Raw genomic sequence first — 18,504 nt, 5'->3', positions numbered from 1 at the left:
CGAAAAGATAAAGACTAAAGGACTAGTTAAAATGATTAATACGAGTCACCTTATGCTTGAACCCTTCGTAAAAAGTGTCATCGTTCTAGGGTAGTCGATCCACGAGCTGGTGAACGCGGTGGGCCGTGATTCAAGCTCTTGGCGCGTGAATCTCTCACGATACCCTGGTAAATGTAAAGGGCACCCTTCTCGATGGAGCACGGCTGTTGAAAAAAAAACGGGCATTCCAGGCAGACGTGGTAGCCTGATTTAATTCGCGCTGCAGTCATGGGAGCGAGCGGGATATAAAGTCACGGTCGTCAACTGCCACCGGCCGAAATACAGCATGCTCACTCTACAATCACAGCTATATTGATACAATTCACCTGCCATGACGGCCTTTAAATACCCCGGTTTTGACCTGGACCTGAGGTGCATCGAGAGGGAAGGCTATCCTCTCGGCTTCCCAAACGCCAAGGGAGGCGAGTCCAAGGTCCTCCAGATTCGCGAGGTGGCCATGATGATGCTCATGGACCAAATCACCGACAAGCCCAACTGGCATGAAAAGGTCTTTAACGAGGAGATCGTGCAAAAATGGCGCCAGGGGGCAGCTGAACAGCCCGAGGCGGCCTTGTTCGCGCGCATCATGGAAGGCAAGGAGTCCGCGCGCATCCGCCAGCCGCCCAAAATCATCACGGCACGAGCCTTTGAATATGCACGTCTGCTTAACCACTACCCAGGCTAATTGCCATGTATGTTGCTAACTGAACGCCAAAGTGCATCGACGAGCTACGCAACAAGGCCAAGTACTTTCGCGATACAGGACTCATCCCGACCCTGGACTCATCGCGTTTCTGTGTCGTCAAGTCGGACCTGCTGTTTAGCGAGAGCCTCCGCCTGAGCTTGGTGAAAGCTTTTGATATTCTGCGAGCTGATCAGGCTGAGGATATAGACTGGCATCCACAGAGCAACGACATGGTACAGAACCTGGTGCATCCGTCAATGTATCCCTTCGTCTATGGTGAGCATTGACCACATTTGCCGCGGTGTAGAAGATGCCAACAATAACTCGTGGCGTAGGAAAAACGCACTTTTTGAATGAAGAAAGAGTCGGGCTGGAAAACGCAACGAGGCTCATAGGCCAGGGCGGAGCGATATCGCAGCCGTTCAAGGTCAACCGAGGACGACCTGCGGATGTGGCAGATCAGTACTGGTCACGCAAGTTCCAGTGGTTACCTTGCAACGCATCGTTTCAGGACAACGGCAGCGTCAGGATTACCAGCTACATCAACAACCTGCATCCGGTCAGGTATCGAGGCATCTACCAGACGATTGAAAAGGCCATTGCAGCCGCCATTCCTCTCTGGGACCAATGCCTCCAAGAGTACGAGGGCTACGACAGGATGGAAATTACGGGCAGGTCAAAATCCCGGTTCAAAGGCATTGCCAAGGCAGAGTACGAATGCCATATTCCCTATTCTCGACATCAAACACGAACGAGGTGAAATATACTGACAAGTCGAACCATAGCGACGAGGATGTGAGCCTCTGGTCCGACTTTGACATGGAGTACTTTCTCAGCGCCGACATGCCAGTCTCGGACGACGGCGAGAAAAGCATCGCCAACGGATACTTTTACGGCCCTCGGCACTTTTACGAAGCGGTAGAGGCATACCAAAAGCTGAAGACGGGCAAAGTGCTAGACCTCGCGAGCATAGGTCCTGAGCTGAATCACGACCCCACGGCGCTGGTTGAGGAGAAACGCGCATATCGCAGGTGGCTAGAGACTCGCGTTCCTCTCTATCCCGAGCCCCTACCGTTTGAGGAGATTGACTACGCACCCGAGGAGAGCATTCGGACTATATATGAGCAGGACGGGCTGCAGATCATTGTCAAGATGGCAAGCATCGAGCTGACGCCGGAAAAGCCCGAGTTTCCCGCCGGAGGCTGGCATGTAAGTGACCGAGTAACGAGATGATGGTTTGTCATGTTTTTTTTTTGGCTCGTGTTGACCTTTATTCTTCTTTCCCCCCTTTGGTATAGCTTGAAGGGATGATGAATGAAAAGATTGTCGCCACCGCGCTTTTCTACCTGGACAGCCCCCAGCCTGTCCGGACACGTCGAGACGGGCCAGGACGCGTACAACTGGCTGGAGAATGTGCACGGCACCTGCCTCGGCCACGCGTACGCCCAGTGCTGGCAGCCGTACGGCGACGTCAAGACGCCACAGGGACGGATCCTCGCGTTTCCCAACACGTTGTAAGTCGGGCGAAACCGCTCTTGCGCGTTTTGTTCTGCATTCTTTCAATTTCTTTTTTCATTCTTTTTTTATTTTTTTTTTCACCCGCTCTCTCTCCCGGATAGTGGCCGCTAACTCCCCCGGCAAGACCGCAAAGCTGACATGACAATGCAAGGCAACACCGCGTCTCCCCGTTGAAGCTCCAAGACCCTTCCAAGCCCGGCCATCGACGCTTCCTGGCCCTTTGGCTCGTAGACCCTCACGTGCGCGTCATCTCCACGGCCAACGTGCCGCCGCAGCAGAGAGACTGGTGGGAGAAGAGCTCGCCGGCGCCGGCGGGCCTGATGACGCGGGAGGAGGCCCGCGAACACCGGCTGGCTCTCATGAGGGAACGCAGTATAGGACAGCACGACCTCGACCACCACTGGCGGAGTGTCCAGTATTCGTTTTGCGAGCACTGAAACAGTTGAAACACACACACACACACACTCTCTCCCTCGCGCGAGTGTGAAGGTATGTGGGTGTGCGAGTATCCGGGGGAGCCGAAGCCAAGGAAGCAAGGCTGTCGATATGGTTACGGGGACGAGGTACACGAAAGAGGAGAAAAAAAGCTTGGCTTGGTTGCCAAGTCTTTCGGATGAGGCGGAGCTGAGAGGGCTCACTTGCTGCGGGGGGACGGTTGGACGGGAAAACGCGATAGGGCTGAGTAAGATTCAAAGTGGATGACCGCATGTAGCTGAATCTCTGGCAAAAAAAAAGACATAGATAAAACTTTACGATATTGTTGGATGGAAAATATTGGTCGAAACTCATGAAATTCTAGACAGACATTCATTTTGTGTGTGCTCTATTCAGTACCGCTGTATGCCGAGCCGTCTAGTAGTGATAGGCCATGAGAAGAGGAAAAAAAAAAAATTAAAATGACCAGTATAGTGGCGAGTATCTAATAAACCATGCCCATACGCCAAAGAATGCGCCGTCCCGATACAATGTATATATGTAGGTATCTTTGGATGCAAACCATAAACAAGGAAATTCATCTGGTATCAACTTTTTTTTTCTGGCGCGTTTAGTTGCGCTGCGCATTTATGCAGCAGCCATCTCAATCTTCTTGCCCTTGACAGAGTTCCATGGGGTGAAGACGGCACCGATGAGGGAGAGGGAGGCGAGAGCGACGGCAACGTAGAAGCAGTTGGTAATGGCCGTGTTGTATGCGGTGAGCACGACGGAGAGGGCCTCGCCCTTGAATTGGGTGCGGGCGCCGGTCGCGCCGGCAAAGTTGACGGCTTCGAGGGTGAGGCCGGGGATGTTGGCGGCGGAGACGACCTCCTTGAGCTTGTTCTGAAAGACATTTTGGGCGACGCAGATGAAGAGGGCGCCGCCGAGGGTCTGGGAGAAGATGATGATGGCGGTGCCGACGGCGACATCGGCAGCCTCGAGCGAGGCCTGCATGGCGACCATGGGCTGCTGCATGCCGAGGCCGACACCGAAGCCGAAGACGCACTGGTAGCCAATCCAGGCGCCGCGGCCGGAGCCGATCTCGAGCGTGGACAGGAGGCCGGCGCCGACGGCCATGAGGATGGCCGAGGCGATCATGAAGGGGGTGTAGTAGCCGAGAGCGCTGACGAAGCCGCCAGAGATCATGGAGAGGATGACGAGGCCGAGGATCAGGGGCAGGCTCTTGATGCCCGAGTTGACGGCGGAGCTGCCCTGGATGGATTGGAACCAGATGGGGAGGTAGTAGACCATGATGAAGAAGGCGGCGCCGAGGCAGACGACGAAGGAGGAGCAGGCCCAGACGGTGCGGTTCATGAAGATGCGCGGGGGCACGGTGGCGCGGTCGCCCTTCCAGACCTGGATGGCGACAAAGGCGGCGATGAGGACGGCGAAGACGACAAAGAGGCCGATGATGCGGCCGTCGCTCCAGGGGTAGCGGGAGCCGCCCCACTGGAGGGCGAGCAGGAGGGAGACGATGCCGGGGATGAAGCAAAAGGTGCCCTCGAGGTCAAAGGAGAGGAGCTGCTCGCGGAGGGAGGCGTTCTTCTTGTCGAGCTGGGCCTTGGCGTCGGGCAGGCGGAGGAAGAGGAGGATGAAGGCGACGGTGACGGCGCCAAAGGGGAGGTTGATGTAGAAGCACCAGCGCCAGGTGACCTTGTCGGTGAAGGCGCCGCCCATGAGGGGCCCGGCGACGGAGGCGAGGCCGTAGACGGCGCCGATGAGGCCCATGTAGACGGGCCGCTGGCGCAGGGGCACGCTGCGGCTGACGATGAGCAGGGCGCCCGAGAAGATGCCGGCGGAGCCGAGGCCGGCGATGGCGCGGCCGATGATGAGCCCGACCGACGTCGGGGTCGCGCCGCAGACGAGGGAGCCGACCTCGAACAGGAGGATGGCGCCGAGGTACACCCACTTGACCGAGTAAAAGGTGTAGAGCTTGCCAAAGATGAGCTGCACGGCGCACGTCGTCAGCAGGTACGCGGCGCCGTACCAGCCAATGTCCTGCACGGAGCCCCTGAACTCGTCGGTGATGCGGGGGATGGCGGTGGCGATGATGGTGTTGTCCTGAAGGGTTCGCGTGTTAGTGAACCGAACGTTTGGTATACGGGACGACCTCTTGTTTTTTTTTTTTTTCAGAGAAGTTTGCTTCTGGTTTAAAATAAAAAAAACCCCCCCCCCCCAAAAAAAAAGAAAAAAAAAAGAAGGTCGACTGGCAGGAAGAAATCTTACGAGAGCGACGCAGAAAACGGACAAGCAGAGGGCAATGGTAATGAGGCCCAGCTTCCAGGCGACTGGGTACTCGACGCCGTCATCCTCGTCGGTAGAGGCCGGTGACCCATCGACGGGTTCCTTTTCCTCGGCTGGTGATGATGTCTTCTCGGTAGTGTCTTGAGCAGCGGGCTGCTTCTCGGAAACGTCGTAGACAGAGGCCGGTGCGGGTGTGTTGTCGACGGTGGTGGCCTTGTGGCGCGAACCGATTGAGCCAACCTCGGTGGCGCTATCTTCAGCAGCCATTTTTGTGACGATGTGATTTCGGGCGTAAGTATTTTATTTCCCTTTTTGCTTGGTGGTTGTCTGTCTCAGCTAAGAGGGAGCTGAATTTAGACAAGGGTCGAAGGAGAGACACGAAGAAGAAAACTCTCTCCGGGGAGAGTGAGAGAGAGGGAATGGGCAAATTAAATACAAGATGGCGAAAAGAAAGGGAAAAAAAGAAAACAAGGAGAAAAGAAAGAGAAGAATAGACTTGGGGTGTCTGGGAAAAAGGGAAATGTTATGAAGAGAGAAGAAAGTGAGCAGGTACTCCATACAAAGGCGAAAAGGGAAAACATGCGCAATCGTACTCGCAAAGGGCTGAGCCAGATGATGCGTCGGGTCCGTCAGCACTCCGAAGTCCGCGACTCTTGAGTCGGATTGACAGGCTCTTGTCTCCGACGCCAGTAGTCAGAGAGAGAGAGAGAGCTAGAGAGAGACAACAGCCTCGTTGCGGATCGATTGTCCGCCCTGCAGAGTCAGAGTCATCCGTCCACGCACCCGCCCGTCAATCACGGAACAGGTAGCCCCCGGGCTCCATCTGCGGACGGGACAGCCATGAATTGCTGGAGCTGGCAAAAAGACTAAATAAGTAACAAGACGAACTAGACCAATTTTAGTGTGTATTCTACCAGTACTGCGTACGCCCAACCAGCTGAAGGAGTTGGGGCCTCCCTCCCCCTTGTCTGGAAGCAAGCCGGGTCCGAACATGGCCCCGTTGCTTTCTGCCTGCCTGCCTGCCCTTGGGATGGATGGATGGGTGGGTTTTCCTTTCTTTTTCGCCTTTGTTTTAGTGTACCGGGCATCACCCACCGAAAATGTATAATGGGGCGGGGATGAATGATGATCTGAGATGATTTTGTCGCCGGTTTGACTCACTGAACAGTGAAGACTCAAAAAAATGCGAAAGAAAGCGAGCCAACTAATCCGGCCAGCGCACCGAATGTCGTCTTCATGTAGGCAAAAGTTGGTCCAAGAAAAACAATAAACGCTTGCCTGCCAACGAGACGACAACTGAAAAAAAAAAAAAAAAAAAAAAAGGAAGCTGACTCACTGGAACGAACTCACCCGAATTCACACGGCGCCGCCATAATCATGGCACAGGGCTACCAGTCAGTATCCGTATCAGTACCTTGGCAAAGCCAAGACGTGATGGGGCCGATTTGCTGGGAAGGGGTTAGACCCCGCGCCGCGTGTGAAAAAAAAGGTTTTTTTTTCCTTCTTTTTTTTCTTTTTTTTTTTTTTTTACTCTCTCACTTGCCCAGTCTTTTTACTCCCCCAATGTCCCCTATTAAAATGAGGATTGGAAACTTTGTTCCCCCTCTGCCTTGTGGCGGCGGAGTTGCGTCGTACCTTGAGCCAATCATGAGCCGTCTTACCGCCTATTGCACGACAAGAATGGAAAGGGGGAGGGTCCTTTGTTTTTATTTTATTTTATTTTCTATTATACTTTTTCTTGTATTGGACAAAGGTAGAAAGGAACCAATCATAAGCCGCACTGATACGACGGGACACGACAGAAATCTTACGCATAGCCTTGCGGACTTTGCGTGCGTGCGTGCGTGCGTGCGGCGTGCGGCGGCGGCAAAGCCACAAAGGCCAGTCCGTGAGTCTTGGATGCCGTCTATGCTCTATGCGAGATGCGCAGATGTGAGTACTGAGTAGCAAACAGACCACTTGCTCCTGTGAGACAGGCCAGGGGGGTCGTGAGAGAGATGAGATGAGATGGGCTTCAAAAACAAAGTAAATAGTCTGTACTCCTTATAATAAATCATAATAAATCATAATAAATCACTTATAATAGAGCACTGTCCCGGCGACACGACACAAAGCCCTGGCCCCAGACGGCGAACCATTATTCGTATTTCTGCCCATGGCCAGCGCCGCCGCCCCCGGTACAATAACCCGCGGTCCCGCTATCATTGATTAGGTCGCGCTTCCTTTTCCTTTTCCGACACGGGCCAACACTCTCAAGAGCCCCATTCGACCAAAGGGAGAGCGAGAGAGAGAAGGGGCGGGGGGGGGGGGGGGGGGTTCATATATGGCCTGGCGGAGTTCTGAGCCATTGAATAATAACAAGAGGGAAACGCAGCATGGGCGAACCGATACGAATAAGCGAGTCCGTTGATTGGGAGCCAAGCGGGCAAACGGGGACTGCTGGCTGTCTCGTCTTTGTTGCGTATTTCTTTGCAACGCCGCAAAGACAACACACACATGCACACACACACACTACAGCGTGCAGTTAGGCAGCTCCAACTCGGGGGACAAGAAGCATTGCAAAACCCGTGTGAACAAACCTTGGGTGGGTGACGGGGAATGGCAGGGATCATGAAGGGTATTGAGAACAAAAAAAAGTCGCCGATAGCCAAGTTCGCCACGTTGTGAGACATGGTTTCTTTTCCCGCCGCCCGTTGCCCCTCTGCTTGTTCCTCTTGAAGAAGGAAAAATGACGGAAGGAAAAAAAAAAAAAATCGGCACTTTGCCTGATCTGACCAAGGCAAACATCAAGTTGCATCCTGTGCAACGGCGGCGCGCCGGCTCGACTCTCCCCGTGCAAACTAATCTAGGCCAAGTAAACGGGAAAACCTTAATCTTGTCCTCTTCCTCCTCCAATGGACGACTCTTTCCCCCAATCAAGTCATCGCCCGCCCTGGGGTTGTTGTATCTGCATCTCAATTCCGGCATCAAGAGTATCCGATGGCCCTCTGACGAGTTGCTCTCGCCTAACTCAAACAATGTTAGCTCTCCGCGCAAAGAGGGCTTGGCTTGCGCAGAGCTTTTTTTTTTCTTTTCTTTTCTTCTTCTTTTTTTTTTGTTCCTGTCTTGACCAGTATAATAAATGCGCACCGCCAAAGACCAGGATATATACCCTTCTTGTATACTGATAAAAGGCCCCTCCTCGACTTCATCCTTGTCTACATACTCGTGCCGGAGCGAATACCCGGCCTCCGCCAACTTGGCAGTACTTTTGATGTCAAAATTTTTTTGCAACGATGAATGTTCGCTGAGAACTGACTAGACATGTAGTTCTGGAGCGCTGGCTACTGGCGACTGGCGAACGAGGGTACAAAACTGTCGTACGTCTTGGGGGTTCCCGCAGACAAGACTACAAATCACTGATCCGTAGCTGTCTCAGTTTTTTTTGGCTCTTTTGACATTGCGGTGCGCCCAAAATTCCATGTGTCAACGCAGTTGTTGTTCCCATTGTACGGGAAACAAAAGTCCATCTTAAATCTGTGTGACGCGGCCACGTCGAAGCAGCGCTGCACTGCAACAGAGTCCGTCGGCGTGATAAGTGTAGGGTCCCGAGCTCTCTTCACCGCTTGCCGCCCCGTTCGCTTCCTCGCAGGGCGCAGCAATCGCTTTGAAATGCAGCCAAAGAACATTGCGCACTCCTCGCTTGGTGCGGACCGCTCCCGGGATCAGAAGGATGTGTCCATCTTCTCGGGGTAGGTAGACTATTGCTCTCGCGCACCCCCGAGACCCTGGTCCATTGAAATCGTCAATTTCGGTCCATTCTTCAGCTCTCGAAACTTTTCAGTGGGAGTGAAACAAAGGAAAAGACAGTGGTGTGAAGACGGGCAGAAATGGTCCATCTATTCAACAGCCATGCCCCCAGGAAAGCTAAGCTGTTTCTTCTATGCATCATCCTGTCTCTGGAATCGAGGACAATGGAGAGACTTGCAAGGGCTCTGGTAAAGCAGGTGAACTGTTCAAGTATAGAGCGAGACAGATGGCAACTAATCGACTGAGAAGTAGAGGTTGCAGACCACGGTCCGCGCTCGCCAGCGGCCACCTCAATAACACTTATTTTTTTTTACAACAGTACTCCTCATAGTAGTTGATTCCTTGCACAGAGAAATAAATTATGTTTATATTTCATTGGCGGTGACCCGAATTTCATCGAGTAAAATGATAGTGACATTTGGCCCGCTGAAACAGTCATGCTGCACCGAGAGGTCATCGTACCGAGCTTGGCTCTCTGGGAGAGACTCAACCTGAGCTCCCGAGTCTCTGCATGAAAGGGCGGAAATCTCCCGTCAGGAGTAACGACGACTGATGTACTTGGCGTGAATTGAAAGGCGACAAAGAAGAATCCTAGTTCGGAAGCTCAGGGCAACTGCTACTAGTTATTCGGAACAGTCTTGTCTCTAGTACACCTATCACATATGCTTTGACCTTTTCGAGAATGGCCTTGATCTAAGTGTACTTTTTATTCGAATCCGAGGTCCAAGGGCTTGAAGTAATGACCAGCCACAATCTTGTTGGTGAGATGCCAAGAAAGTTCCATCAAGTGACTCTCAAAGATTTGTGCACTTGAGCGACCCTGAGCTTGACCGTTACAAATAAAATAGAGTGAGTAGATTTGACGCGGTGCAGAGAACATTGTCGCCTTGAACAGTCTCGCAAGATTGGCAATGGTCCATTACATGACCACACCCATGACGGCGAGTTGGAATGAAGTAGCAGTTCATATTACCTGATTACCAGTAAATAATAGAAATATTATGATTAACCAGGGATAGAGAGCTTATAGCGCCGATCCTTGTCGCCGTTGCATCGTCAATGCCCGGATAACCAGTCGGCTGCCCTCCTCTACGCCAAGGATCAAGGAAAGCAGAGGCCCGAAGCTCCCATCACCCCCCTCGGTCCTTTACATCATCGTTGCTTTTGATTCTTTGGAGATCTCGAGGCTCTGAAACTAGTTTGACACGAAAGGTTTTACTGAAAACCCTGGCTCCATGCACTGTTCCCATTCCAAGGGCTGAGTCCGCGGATGGCGGCCTGGAAATGCCTGTCAAAATGGCCAAGATTCCTCTACATGGTGGTATACCGCATAAGTATAGCTTATAGAAGCTTTACAGGGCGATTTGGAATAGGTTGGAACGCGCTTGCACATGGGGCAGTGAGCTCAGTCCTTTGGTACATCGTCATCTGACCGGATTGATCGCATCAAGCGCGTCCACAACGGGGGCCGCCTTGAGATTGAGCATTGGCTACTAAAAGTCAGAAACGCCATTAACAGTCGGTGACATACTTGGAATATCTGTGGGATTGTTTGAGACTTCTCAACCCGTCAATGTATCGGGAAGAACTTCTATCGGCAGGCTTCCAGATCCAGCTCCCAGCTCCCAGCTACTCTCGCGCACAACACCAACGCAACACCGATTGTGGCATTAGCTACTTCTCAACTGGATGTAATACTTGATGAAATTCACATAGACGTGCGAGAGGCATCTGTCATCCAACAACTGACTCTATGGTGTCACTCCAGGGGCCGGTTCAGAGAGGCCATGGAATGCAAGGCCATGTTAGGGCGGGTGTAATCTACCATTCACTGAGTGACCGCCATAAGGAAGTTCCGAATCATCTGTGATGAGAGTATTACAATAAAATATCTATACTGGCGATGTGGGCTCTACCAGAATGCCTGCGTGTCCAAGTCACCGTGAACAATACCAAGGACCCGCGGTCCATTCACGCAGCACCGAGAGCTTTGCCTCATTTTCATTCAGAGGTGCATCAAGCTCGTAGTCCGGTTGATTTCAAATTCGCACATTAAACACTCTCAGAAGGCTACGAGCGACATGGTTGGACCCGCGTTCCCTCGGCCAGGCCAGCATCTCGCGGATGTTGGTCGTAGATGTGGGTTGGCTGGCCTAGTTGTGTGAAGCAGCACTGGCACTGCGCGTGAGCTCAAGTTTACATTTTGTCGTCATGAGCAAGTCGATGGAACTGACAGCTCAGAAGAGCAGATGAAGTATCAAGTCAAGGCGTCTCGTATCGCACCCGTGGCAGATAATCAGGTCACCTCGGCGCCACCGACTCTTTTGCTGGAACAATATTTGATGAATACCATCTATTTTGGAACATGTTTGGTCAAGGCTACAGGAACCTGACAATTCACATCTCAACAAGCACTGCCGCATTGCTCTCGTATCACCTATATCAGCCTCGCTTATGGCCTGGATTGTTCCCGCCCGCCGCCGCATCTCAACCCGAAATATTGCGGATCACCGCGCCAAGTAGTACAACAATACAGCTAACAAGATTGCCCAAGTAACAATGGAAACGAAAAACAAGGATTGGGCCACAGGCAGCTAGCCGCCTGCATACAGGGAACTCTCGTTTTCGCCGCCGTGCAGTACTTATCGGACGGGGTCGAGGATGTACTTTTTTTTGCTCAAGCCAGTGCAAGCGACCCTTTTGCCACGAGCACACAAAAGACACAAAATTCTGGTTAGCTGCAACGGCGCATGTCCCCCAAGTATCCGGGTTCAAAGCGAGATGCGCCAAGCGCCGGGCCAGTTCTTGGTTCAAAGATCTGGCTCGTCCCGGCATTGGCGGCCTTGAGAGTCGTATTCAATTTCCGGGGCCAGAAGTGAGTGTTGTCTCGGGTGTGTGCCATACGTCGACGTCACATTGCAAGTCTCACAACCGCAGCGAGCGGCCGCCTGCCTGCCTGCCCCCCCGTCGGGAAAGGCTTGGAAGAGAGGCATTTCGGTTTCCTCAACAAGGGCAAGGGGTTTTTTTTTTGCCTGCCCACCCGCCCCCGAACCTTGACGTACGAGGAAGTCTAATAATAACGGGCTCGGATGGATTGTTTGCTTATTATCCACCGGCTGATGAATGGCGCCCACGGCGGCGACATGTCCGCGGTCACCATCTTTTTTTTTCTGATACGTCAAGCCTCGGCGAGAGACGCCCTCGTAAAGGCGTGCTCGCTGTGTGGGACCTCCCAAACGTTTTAACCAAGTTATAATGTACGTGGCAAAGAAAATGTCGCATCCGCTGACCATTCTCCAGGTTCTTGTTGGACGCAGCTCAGCCACCAAAAGTTCACGTGGCAGGTTTTCTGCAGGACGAGCCACCACCGCCGTGAGGCTTTCCTGCAACGGGAAATCAGGAGGGGGGGGGGAGAGGGCAAAGGACAGCCAAGGTTGGCTTGTTGCAAGTGTGCGACTCTCCGAGACAACCCGGTTGCGAAGGGAGGGCCTCCATCTACTTGCAGATTACGCGCAGAAAGGATCTGGGTTATGCCGTCGATTCGTAGATATATTACTGGGCGAAACACCCCACAGCCTTTCTTATTCTTGGACTTGCCCAATTCGGTTAACAAGGCATACGGAGCTTTTCTGGCCCGAATTTAGTAGTTTGTTCGTTTCTTCCCGCTCCTTCGCCCCCCCCCCCCCCCTGTCGAGGTTGCGCTGCTCGCACAGACAGGACACAGCAAACTCGATCCATTACAACACGTCAACTCGTAATACGTTTTCCGTTTTCCCCGTCGGCTAGAAGAAACGGCCTTGTCGTCTTCTTCTCGGCCGAATCCCACGCAGCAGTTCGTCTTTTCATTGCGCTAGCGCGAGTCTGGCAGTTCAGTAGTTCGGAGGAGGCTCTCTACTCATTAGCCCCGAGCCATTTCGGGCCTGCCCTTTTCTTTTTTTTGCCCTCTTTTTCTCTTTTTATCATTCTCGCCTACCCCTGCTCTTGCAGTGCTGCCCGCGACTATTCGGACAGCAGATGGCTTTCATATGGAACTCGTTCGACGCACCCGGCCGTAGCGGTCCGAAGTTTGACGCCCGCTCAATGGATTCAGAAATCGATTTTTTCCCTCCTGCGGTAGCGCGCGATCTGACGCCTCAACGGCCTTGTTTCACGGGCCTCTATGATGACGTCTGGCTGGTGCTTGCCCATCATAAGTAGGATTGGTGCCCGTAGTAGAGGCGCAGCTTGTAGTCTTGCGCGTAATTCTTTCAGCCTCTCTCGCTCAAGAGACCTTTCTTTTCCTTTCGCAGCCGTCGCGATGTCTTTTCTTTTTGTAGCGTATGGTGTTCTGACACTGGCTCTTGCAGCGCAAGCCGCATACACCGCGCAGCTCCTACACCAGTTCCCCAGCTACTTGCAATGGGTTGAGAATATGGTTGTGCGTCCAAACGGGAACGTACTTATTACCACTTTTGACCAAGCCTCCATTTTCGAGCTTGATCCCAACAGTGGTAATGCGCCTCGGCTGGTAGCCATGGTGCCCGATGCTGATGTTGCGATTGGCATTACGGAAATATCGCCCGACGTCTTTGCTCTCGAGGCGGGGTATTTGAACAGAACAACCTACCAGCTCGACCGATCCGGCCGCATCGACACTCTGGATTTCACCTGTCGTGGCTGCGACGAGCGGCCCGAGATCAGGACTGTTGCGGCGCTTCCGCAGGCCAAGCTCCTCAATGGCATGGCAGCACTACCTTTGCGCAGCCATGTTGTCATGAGCGCAGACTCCATCACTGGGACCATCTACCGGACCGATACCAGGACCGGCAAGGTGGACGTTGCAGTCGAGGACCCGAACCTGGCGCCCCGGGCCAACCCAGATCCGTTTCTGAATCTTCTCGGCGTCAACGGTCTGAAGACGCACAACGGGTACCTGTACGTGACGAGCACGTCTGCGCAGTTTCTAGGCCGTTACCAGATTGATGAGTGCGGCACGCCTTTAAGCGCGCTGGAGACTCTCGTGACCTACCAGACTCCGCGAAGCCCGGACGACTTTGCTATCGCGAGAAACGGGTCAGTGTTTGGCGCGATCCCACTAGATAGCGTCTCCAAAGCGACCCCGAACCGTGCAGACTACGAGGTCGACTTCATTGTCAATCACAATCCGGACCTGGAGAGGCCCTCGGCTGCAGTCCTGAGCAGGGACGAGTCAACAGTATACGTATCTACAGGCGGCAGGAATGAACAAGGTGGAAAGGGTGGCCAGATCTTTGCTGTCCGCTTGACGTAGATGGCTCACGGCATGCAATCCGAACATTGTACAGGGAAGAAGACATTCGAACCGGCCATCTGAAACGCTGTCTCCCGTGTTCCTGGGCAGCGCCGACAGCTCAGCCTTGTCGTCTCAAAACGGTAACCGCTCAAGTCTGCAGTTTTACTGCTCAGGCAAGGCGGCGGACGTTTTGCTCATGCCGATGCCGAGGTCCCTCGCTCGGCTATGAGTAGGACAAGAAAATTGATCTGCTTCAATTTCAATTTTTTTCCCCTTTCCCTACACAGGGGTCTCGGTCATACGCCAAGCTAGGTGGCGGATCCCCGAGTATTCAGCCGCTCTCAGCCCATGCCATGAACCAGTTGCGCAGCCCGTAACGCACGCACGCGAGCAAAGAGAGTCGAAACAGGCAGGCGTTGACTCTTTTTTTTTTTTGCCTCTATTCAGTTCTTTGCCAAACCGCCCCCGAAAGCAAAAGTAGCTTCGCTACCGGCTGAAGCGTATCTTCGCAACGAACTAGTCTACAAAGTCTATTGTTCACCCCCGCAGCGGCCCGTTCAAGGGTCTCTCACTTGTTCCTGATTCTCGTGGCTGGCACAAGAAGCTTATTTCGTGTGCCGTCGTGGCTTTTCAAGGTTCCACCATATCTCTTCTTCCATGTTGCGAGTTGGTGCGCAAGACTAGAGTTAGCAAAGGGCGTTGTCTGCATCGCTAATAAACTAGTAATTAAGCAGTACCGGGGTCGTGACGAATAAAGATTAACTAGAGGCATAACTGTGGATGATACTGGGGAGCCCAGTTTCAGCTTCACGCTGATCTCTTACTCGAAAATTCGCCGTTGCTCGTTTCCTGAGTTTTCTCTTCTTAATTCTGCGACGATAGCTTAACGTTAGTATAAAAGTATTTAATCCGCAGAAATTTGGCTTGCCAAGCTATCCTTGTTGTCTGTCATTGAATGCTCCCCGTGTTGTAGACCTCACTCGTCATCAAGATGGCGAGCCCGCGCAACGAAAGCGACCCTCGTCAGCATGTCAGCCCCGTGTCGACGCAGTCACCGCACAGCCCCATGGACAGTAGAGACCGCGACGCCGACGCACCAGAAGCAGTCGACGCCGCGACGACGCCGTCTACGTTTGTGGCGAGCCCTGCCACGGACTACAGCCACCCGCGGACGGCGAGCAGCCACCACGCGGACGGCACGGACGAGGGGGCCAAGGAGGTCTTTACGTACGACAAGTCGGAAAAGATTGCAGTCCCGGCGGCCTACGAGTACCACAGCTCGCCGTACCCGCAGGTCGTCCCCGGCCAGGATGACGGCCTGCGGCAAGGGGAGGAGCCCGACACGGGACGGACTGCGGGCGGGCCCGTCGCGCCGCCGCCCGGGAAAGGCGGCGCGCAGCCCAGAATCTTGGGGCTGCGGAGACGAACCTTTTTCATCCTCCTCGTCGTTGCGTGCGTTGTAGTTGCCGTGGCCGTCGGTGGCGGCGTTGGCGGCGCGCTCGGGTCGAGGAAGTCTAATCCCGGCGGTGATGCCGCTGACCCGGCCGCGACTGGGTAAGTCAACCCCCAAACTTGAAACCATGCGCGAGGGCCAGGAACAGCCATTTGTAACATTGCGGGCACATCACAAAGTTCCACCAGCTCGGCGACGACGACGCCGACGCCATCGTCGACGCCATCAACAACACCACCGTCGTCCGGCAGCGCCACGGGATCCTCCTCCTCCACCTCGTCGGCCCCGAGCTCGAAGCCGACGTTTCTGAACCAGACCAACACGGACTCTGGCCACTTCTTCCAGGGCTTCGCCGAGGCCGACATGGCCGGCGCGCACACGGACATCGTGACCGAGGTCGACGGTGCCGACTTTCCGTTCGACGTGCGCAGCTACCAGTTCATTGCCCGCAACACAAACTGCTGCCTCTCGTTTTGCAAGAACGCGACCAAGGAGGGCTGGCTGGGATACCTCTGCGAGTCCAGAAAGCAACCCGAGGCGACGGACGTCTTTTCGCGGGTTTTTGTTTGGTGCAGCGACAAGCGCACGGATGCAGTCGCGAGGGGGCGATGTGCGTAAAACTACAATAACAGATGGCTTTTATATACCAATAGCGTTGTCCTCTTGAACACCACCTGCATGCCGCTCTTTCAGTAGGCGGTTTGTAATAGTGATAAGTAACTATTTTACCATGGCAACTACTCTACTCTCTAAAACCCATACTAATAGTATGAGTATGTAGCCCATGTAGACCTCATAACAATGATTCATAGATAGACTATTAATACCTGACGATATAATGCTTGATTATTAAGTAACTATTTTACCATGGCAACTACTTTACTCTCTAAAACCCATACTATTAGTATGGGTATGTAGCCCATGTAGACCTCATAACAATGATTCATAGATAGACTATTAATACCTGACGATATAATGCTTGATTATTAAGTAACTTCTCAAAGCGCACGTTTTCGCTTCATGCCATCTAAGCGCACGACTCGGAGCTCTGCTAAGCGCACGACTTGGGGGAATGCTCTGAAACACGACAATCCCATCAATCATCCTATTCTTATATCACCCCTGACTCAACCTTGCTCATAGAATCATGGTCCATCAGGAGTCAATGCGAGTCTCCTAGGTTTAGATTAGCCACATCATGAATGGAAGGATGCGCGGCTCCTTTGGCAACTCGGCTGTGCTCTTCCTCTAGCAGGGTTCGTGACAACGGGTACCAGTGCTGCACCGTAGACGGGACCTCGTTCCGTCTCGGTGCTGTATATAAATGCATGCCATTCCGCCCAAGTTGGTCCGAAAACTCACAATCAACTCAGCTTTCGTCTCAACTCGATTCGATCCTATCCATCCTTACTCCTCTTCCATCCCGACTTCGGCCTTGTCCTAGCCCTACTTACCATCTGCATCACCATCGCCATGCGCTCGCTTGCCCTGCTGATCGCTGCCGCTGCGGGCGTCAACGCCATGCTCGGCGCCGAAATCAACGCCGTCGTGCTTCCCGGCAGCCGGTACCTCTGCGCCGACAATTGTCAGGAGCAGGGCATCCTCTTCGGGCAGGAAGGCACCTGCTGGGAGAGCGAAGCCGTGGTCCGGACGAAAGTCGACGGCACAGACGAATTTGATATTGTCAACGAATCCTTCACCTGCCCGAGGAATAAGCACCTCAACGGGCAGCCGGCCTGGCGCGAGCGCAACCAAACCGAGGCGCCGCCGCCGTGCGAGATCAAGCCCTTCACGGATCGCGAGAAACTTGGCTGCATGTCCAACAAGATAGTAGCACCAGGCGCGCCTTCTGTTCCAGACATCACTCTCGACATGGAGGAAGTCAAGCAGCGGCTCGGCGACAGCGCCTCCGCCTCCGCCTCCGCCTCCGCTCCCGGCCAGCAGCCCACGCCGGCGCCCGAGAAGCCGGCGCAGACCAAATTGGACAAGCAGTGCAAAAGTGAAGCCTCCAAAAAGGTCCAGCTGTGCACGTCGAGGGGCGCTCCTTTCCTGGATTGCGACAAGGCCGCCCAAGAGTGGATTAAGCGCTGCAAGGCCGGCCGCACCTAGCCAGCCCGCGTCCCGCCGTCTCTGCCAATAGTCTACAAGTCACCATCATTTTTCAAGGTTACTCAGATACTCGGAAAAGCTACCTCTCCGGGTTAAAGTTGGCCCCTGGCACATAGTTCATGGATAGATGATATAGATGTCAATGCAAGGTTTTACAGGGTAACTCGTACAAAGTGCATGACCCGAAGCTGGTGAGAGTAACAGGTTAGAAAAACACGGGTGGATAAAGGAAAGAGAATTGCTTAATTGGATTAATTGTGACTGCAATGCCTATGCATTATGCTAGGAAGACAAGAAGCCCGTTTCTGGAAGCCTAGAATGCTCTGGCCAATAGAGTCTGCCTATGACTCGGCTTTTTCCATGCAGTCGTAGTGTGACGGGGGCTGAGTGTAAGTGTTTGTCTAGGCTTGGAATAGCCTGGGTGATGGTCACCGACCTGGTTTCTTTTTTATGCAATACTGATGATGGATATAGTATGTAACTCTCTTTACTAATGATTATTAGTCTTTTAGCCAAGGTCGTCAATAAAGCTTATACTCTAGCTATTATCAGTGTATGTTTATACGTACATATATATATGCATTTATTTTACACAAGTTAGTCTAAAAACCCACCCAACTCGGCCTTTGTCTCGACTCGCTTTCAATACCCTAATTCTGTCTTCATCCCGACGCTTCATCCCAACTCTGTCTACCAAGACTCTACTTTCATCTCAGCCCGACCCTACCGTAATCAAGGCCGCCGCGCTCTCGGAGAGCGAGTTCGTCAAGGCTCGCGCCCGGAGAGCCAAGCTTTGATTGAGAGGACCGCGGCCGCCAGCAAGAAGAACGCGCGAGGACTGCTGCACGCAGGACACGGTCGGCTTCTACGACAAGTGCAGGGCGGGATCCGGCGACTCCGACTGCAAGTGCGACAAGGAGGGCTTCGATGCCTTGAACCGCT

At 53.3% G+C, this 18,504-nt stretch overlaps 5 protein-coding genes across 5 annotated transcripts; 4 read left to right on the top strand and 1 right to left on the bottom strand.

Moving 5' to 3' along the window:
* Positions 1–370: 370 nt before the first annotated feature.
* On the top strand, positions 371–2,679 carry V2A60_000232 (DUF4246 domain-containing protein; the record flags this gene model as incomplete). The annotated part of the gene is made up of 6 exons (XM_083251603.1): positions 371–694; positions 757–1,000; positions 1,060–1,435; positions 1,510–1,933; positions 2,114–2,238; positions 2,394–2,679. The coding sequence occupies 6 exons, from the start codon at positions 371–373 to the stop codon at positions 2,677–2,679; spliced, it is 1,779 nt and encodes a 592-aa protein (XP_083107729.1).
* A 625-nt stretch (positions 2,680–3,304) lies between these two features.
* On the bottom strand, positions 3,305–5,227 carry V2A60_000231 (major facilitator superfamily domain-containing protein; the record flags this gene model as incomplete). The annotated part of the gene is made up of 2 exons (XM_083251602.1): positions 3,305–4,777; positions 4,943–5,227. The coding sequence occupies 2 exons, from the start codon at positions 5,225–5,227 to the stop codon at positions 3,305–3,307; spliced, it is 1,758 nt and encodes a 585-aa protein (XP_083107728.1).
* A 7,819-nt stretch (positions 5,228–13,046) lies between these two features.
* On the top strand, positions 13,047–14,018 carry V2A60_000230 (uncharacterized protein; the record flags this gene model as incomplete). Its single annotated transcript, XM_083251601.1, has 1 exon — positions 13,047–14,018. One exon carries the CDS (start codon positions 13,047–13,049, stop codon positions 14,016–14,018), a length of 972 nt encoding a protein of 323 aa, XP_083107727.1.
* Positions 14,019–14,991: 973 nt separating this feature from the next.
* V2A60_000229 (uncharacterized protein) lies at positions 14,992–16,071 on the top strand (the record flags this gene model as incomplete). Its single annotated transcript, XM_083251600.1, has 2 exons — positions 14,992–15,554; positions 15,633–16,071. The coding sequence occupies 2 exons, from the start codon at positions 14,992–14,994 to the stop codon at positions 16,069–16,071; spliced, it is 1,002 nt and encodes a 333-aa protein (XP_083107726.1).
* Positions 16,072–16,926: 855 nt separating this feature from the next.
* V2A60_000228 (uncharacterized protein) lies at positions 16,927–17,562 on the top strand (the record flags this gene model as incomplete). The annotated part of the gene is made up of 1 exon (XM_083251599.1): positions 16,927–17,562. The coding sequence occupies one exon, from the start codon at positions 16,927–16,929 to the stop codon at positions 17,560–17,562; it is 636 nt and encodes a 211-aa protein (XP_083107725.1).
* Between the last annotated feature and the right edge of the window lie 942 nt (positions 17,563–18,504).

This window comes from Cordyceps javanica, chromosome 1, assembly GCF_051103115.1.
Source record: "Cordyceps javanica chromosome 1, complete sequence".
NCBI classification, from domain to species: domain Eukaryota; kingdom Fungi; phylum Ascomycota; class Sordariomycetes; order Hypocreales; family Cordycipitaceae; genus Cordyceps; species Cordyceps javanica.
Note: the sequence above shows the minus strand (reverse complement) of the source record. Positions and strands in the feature narration are given on the sequence as shown.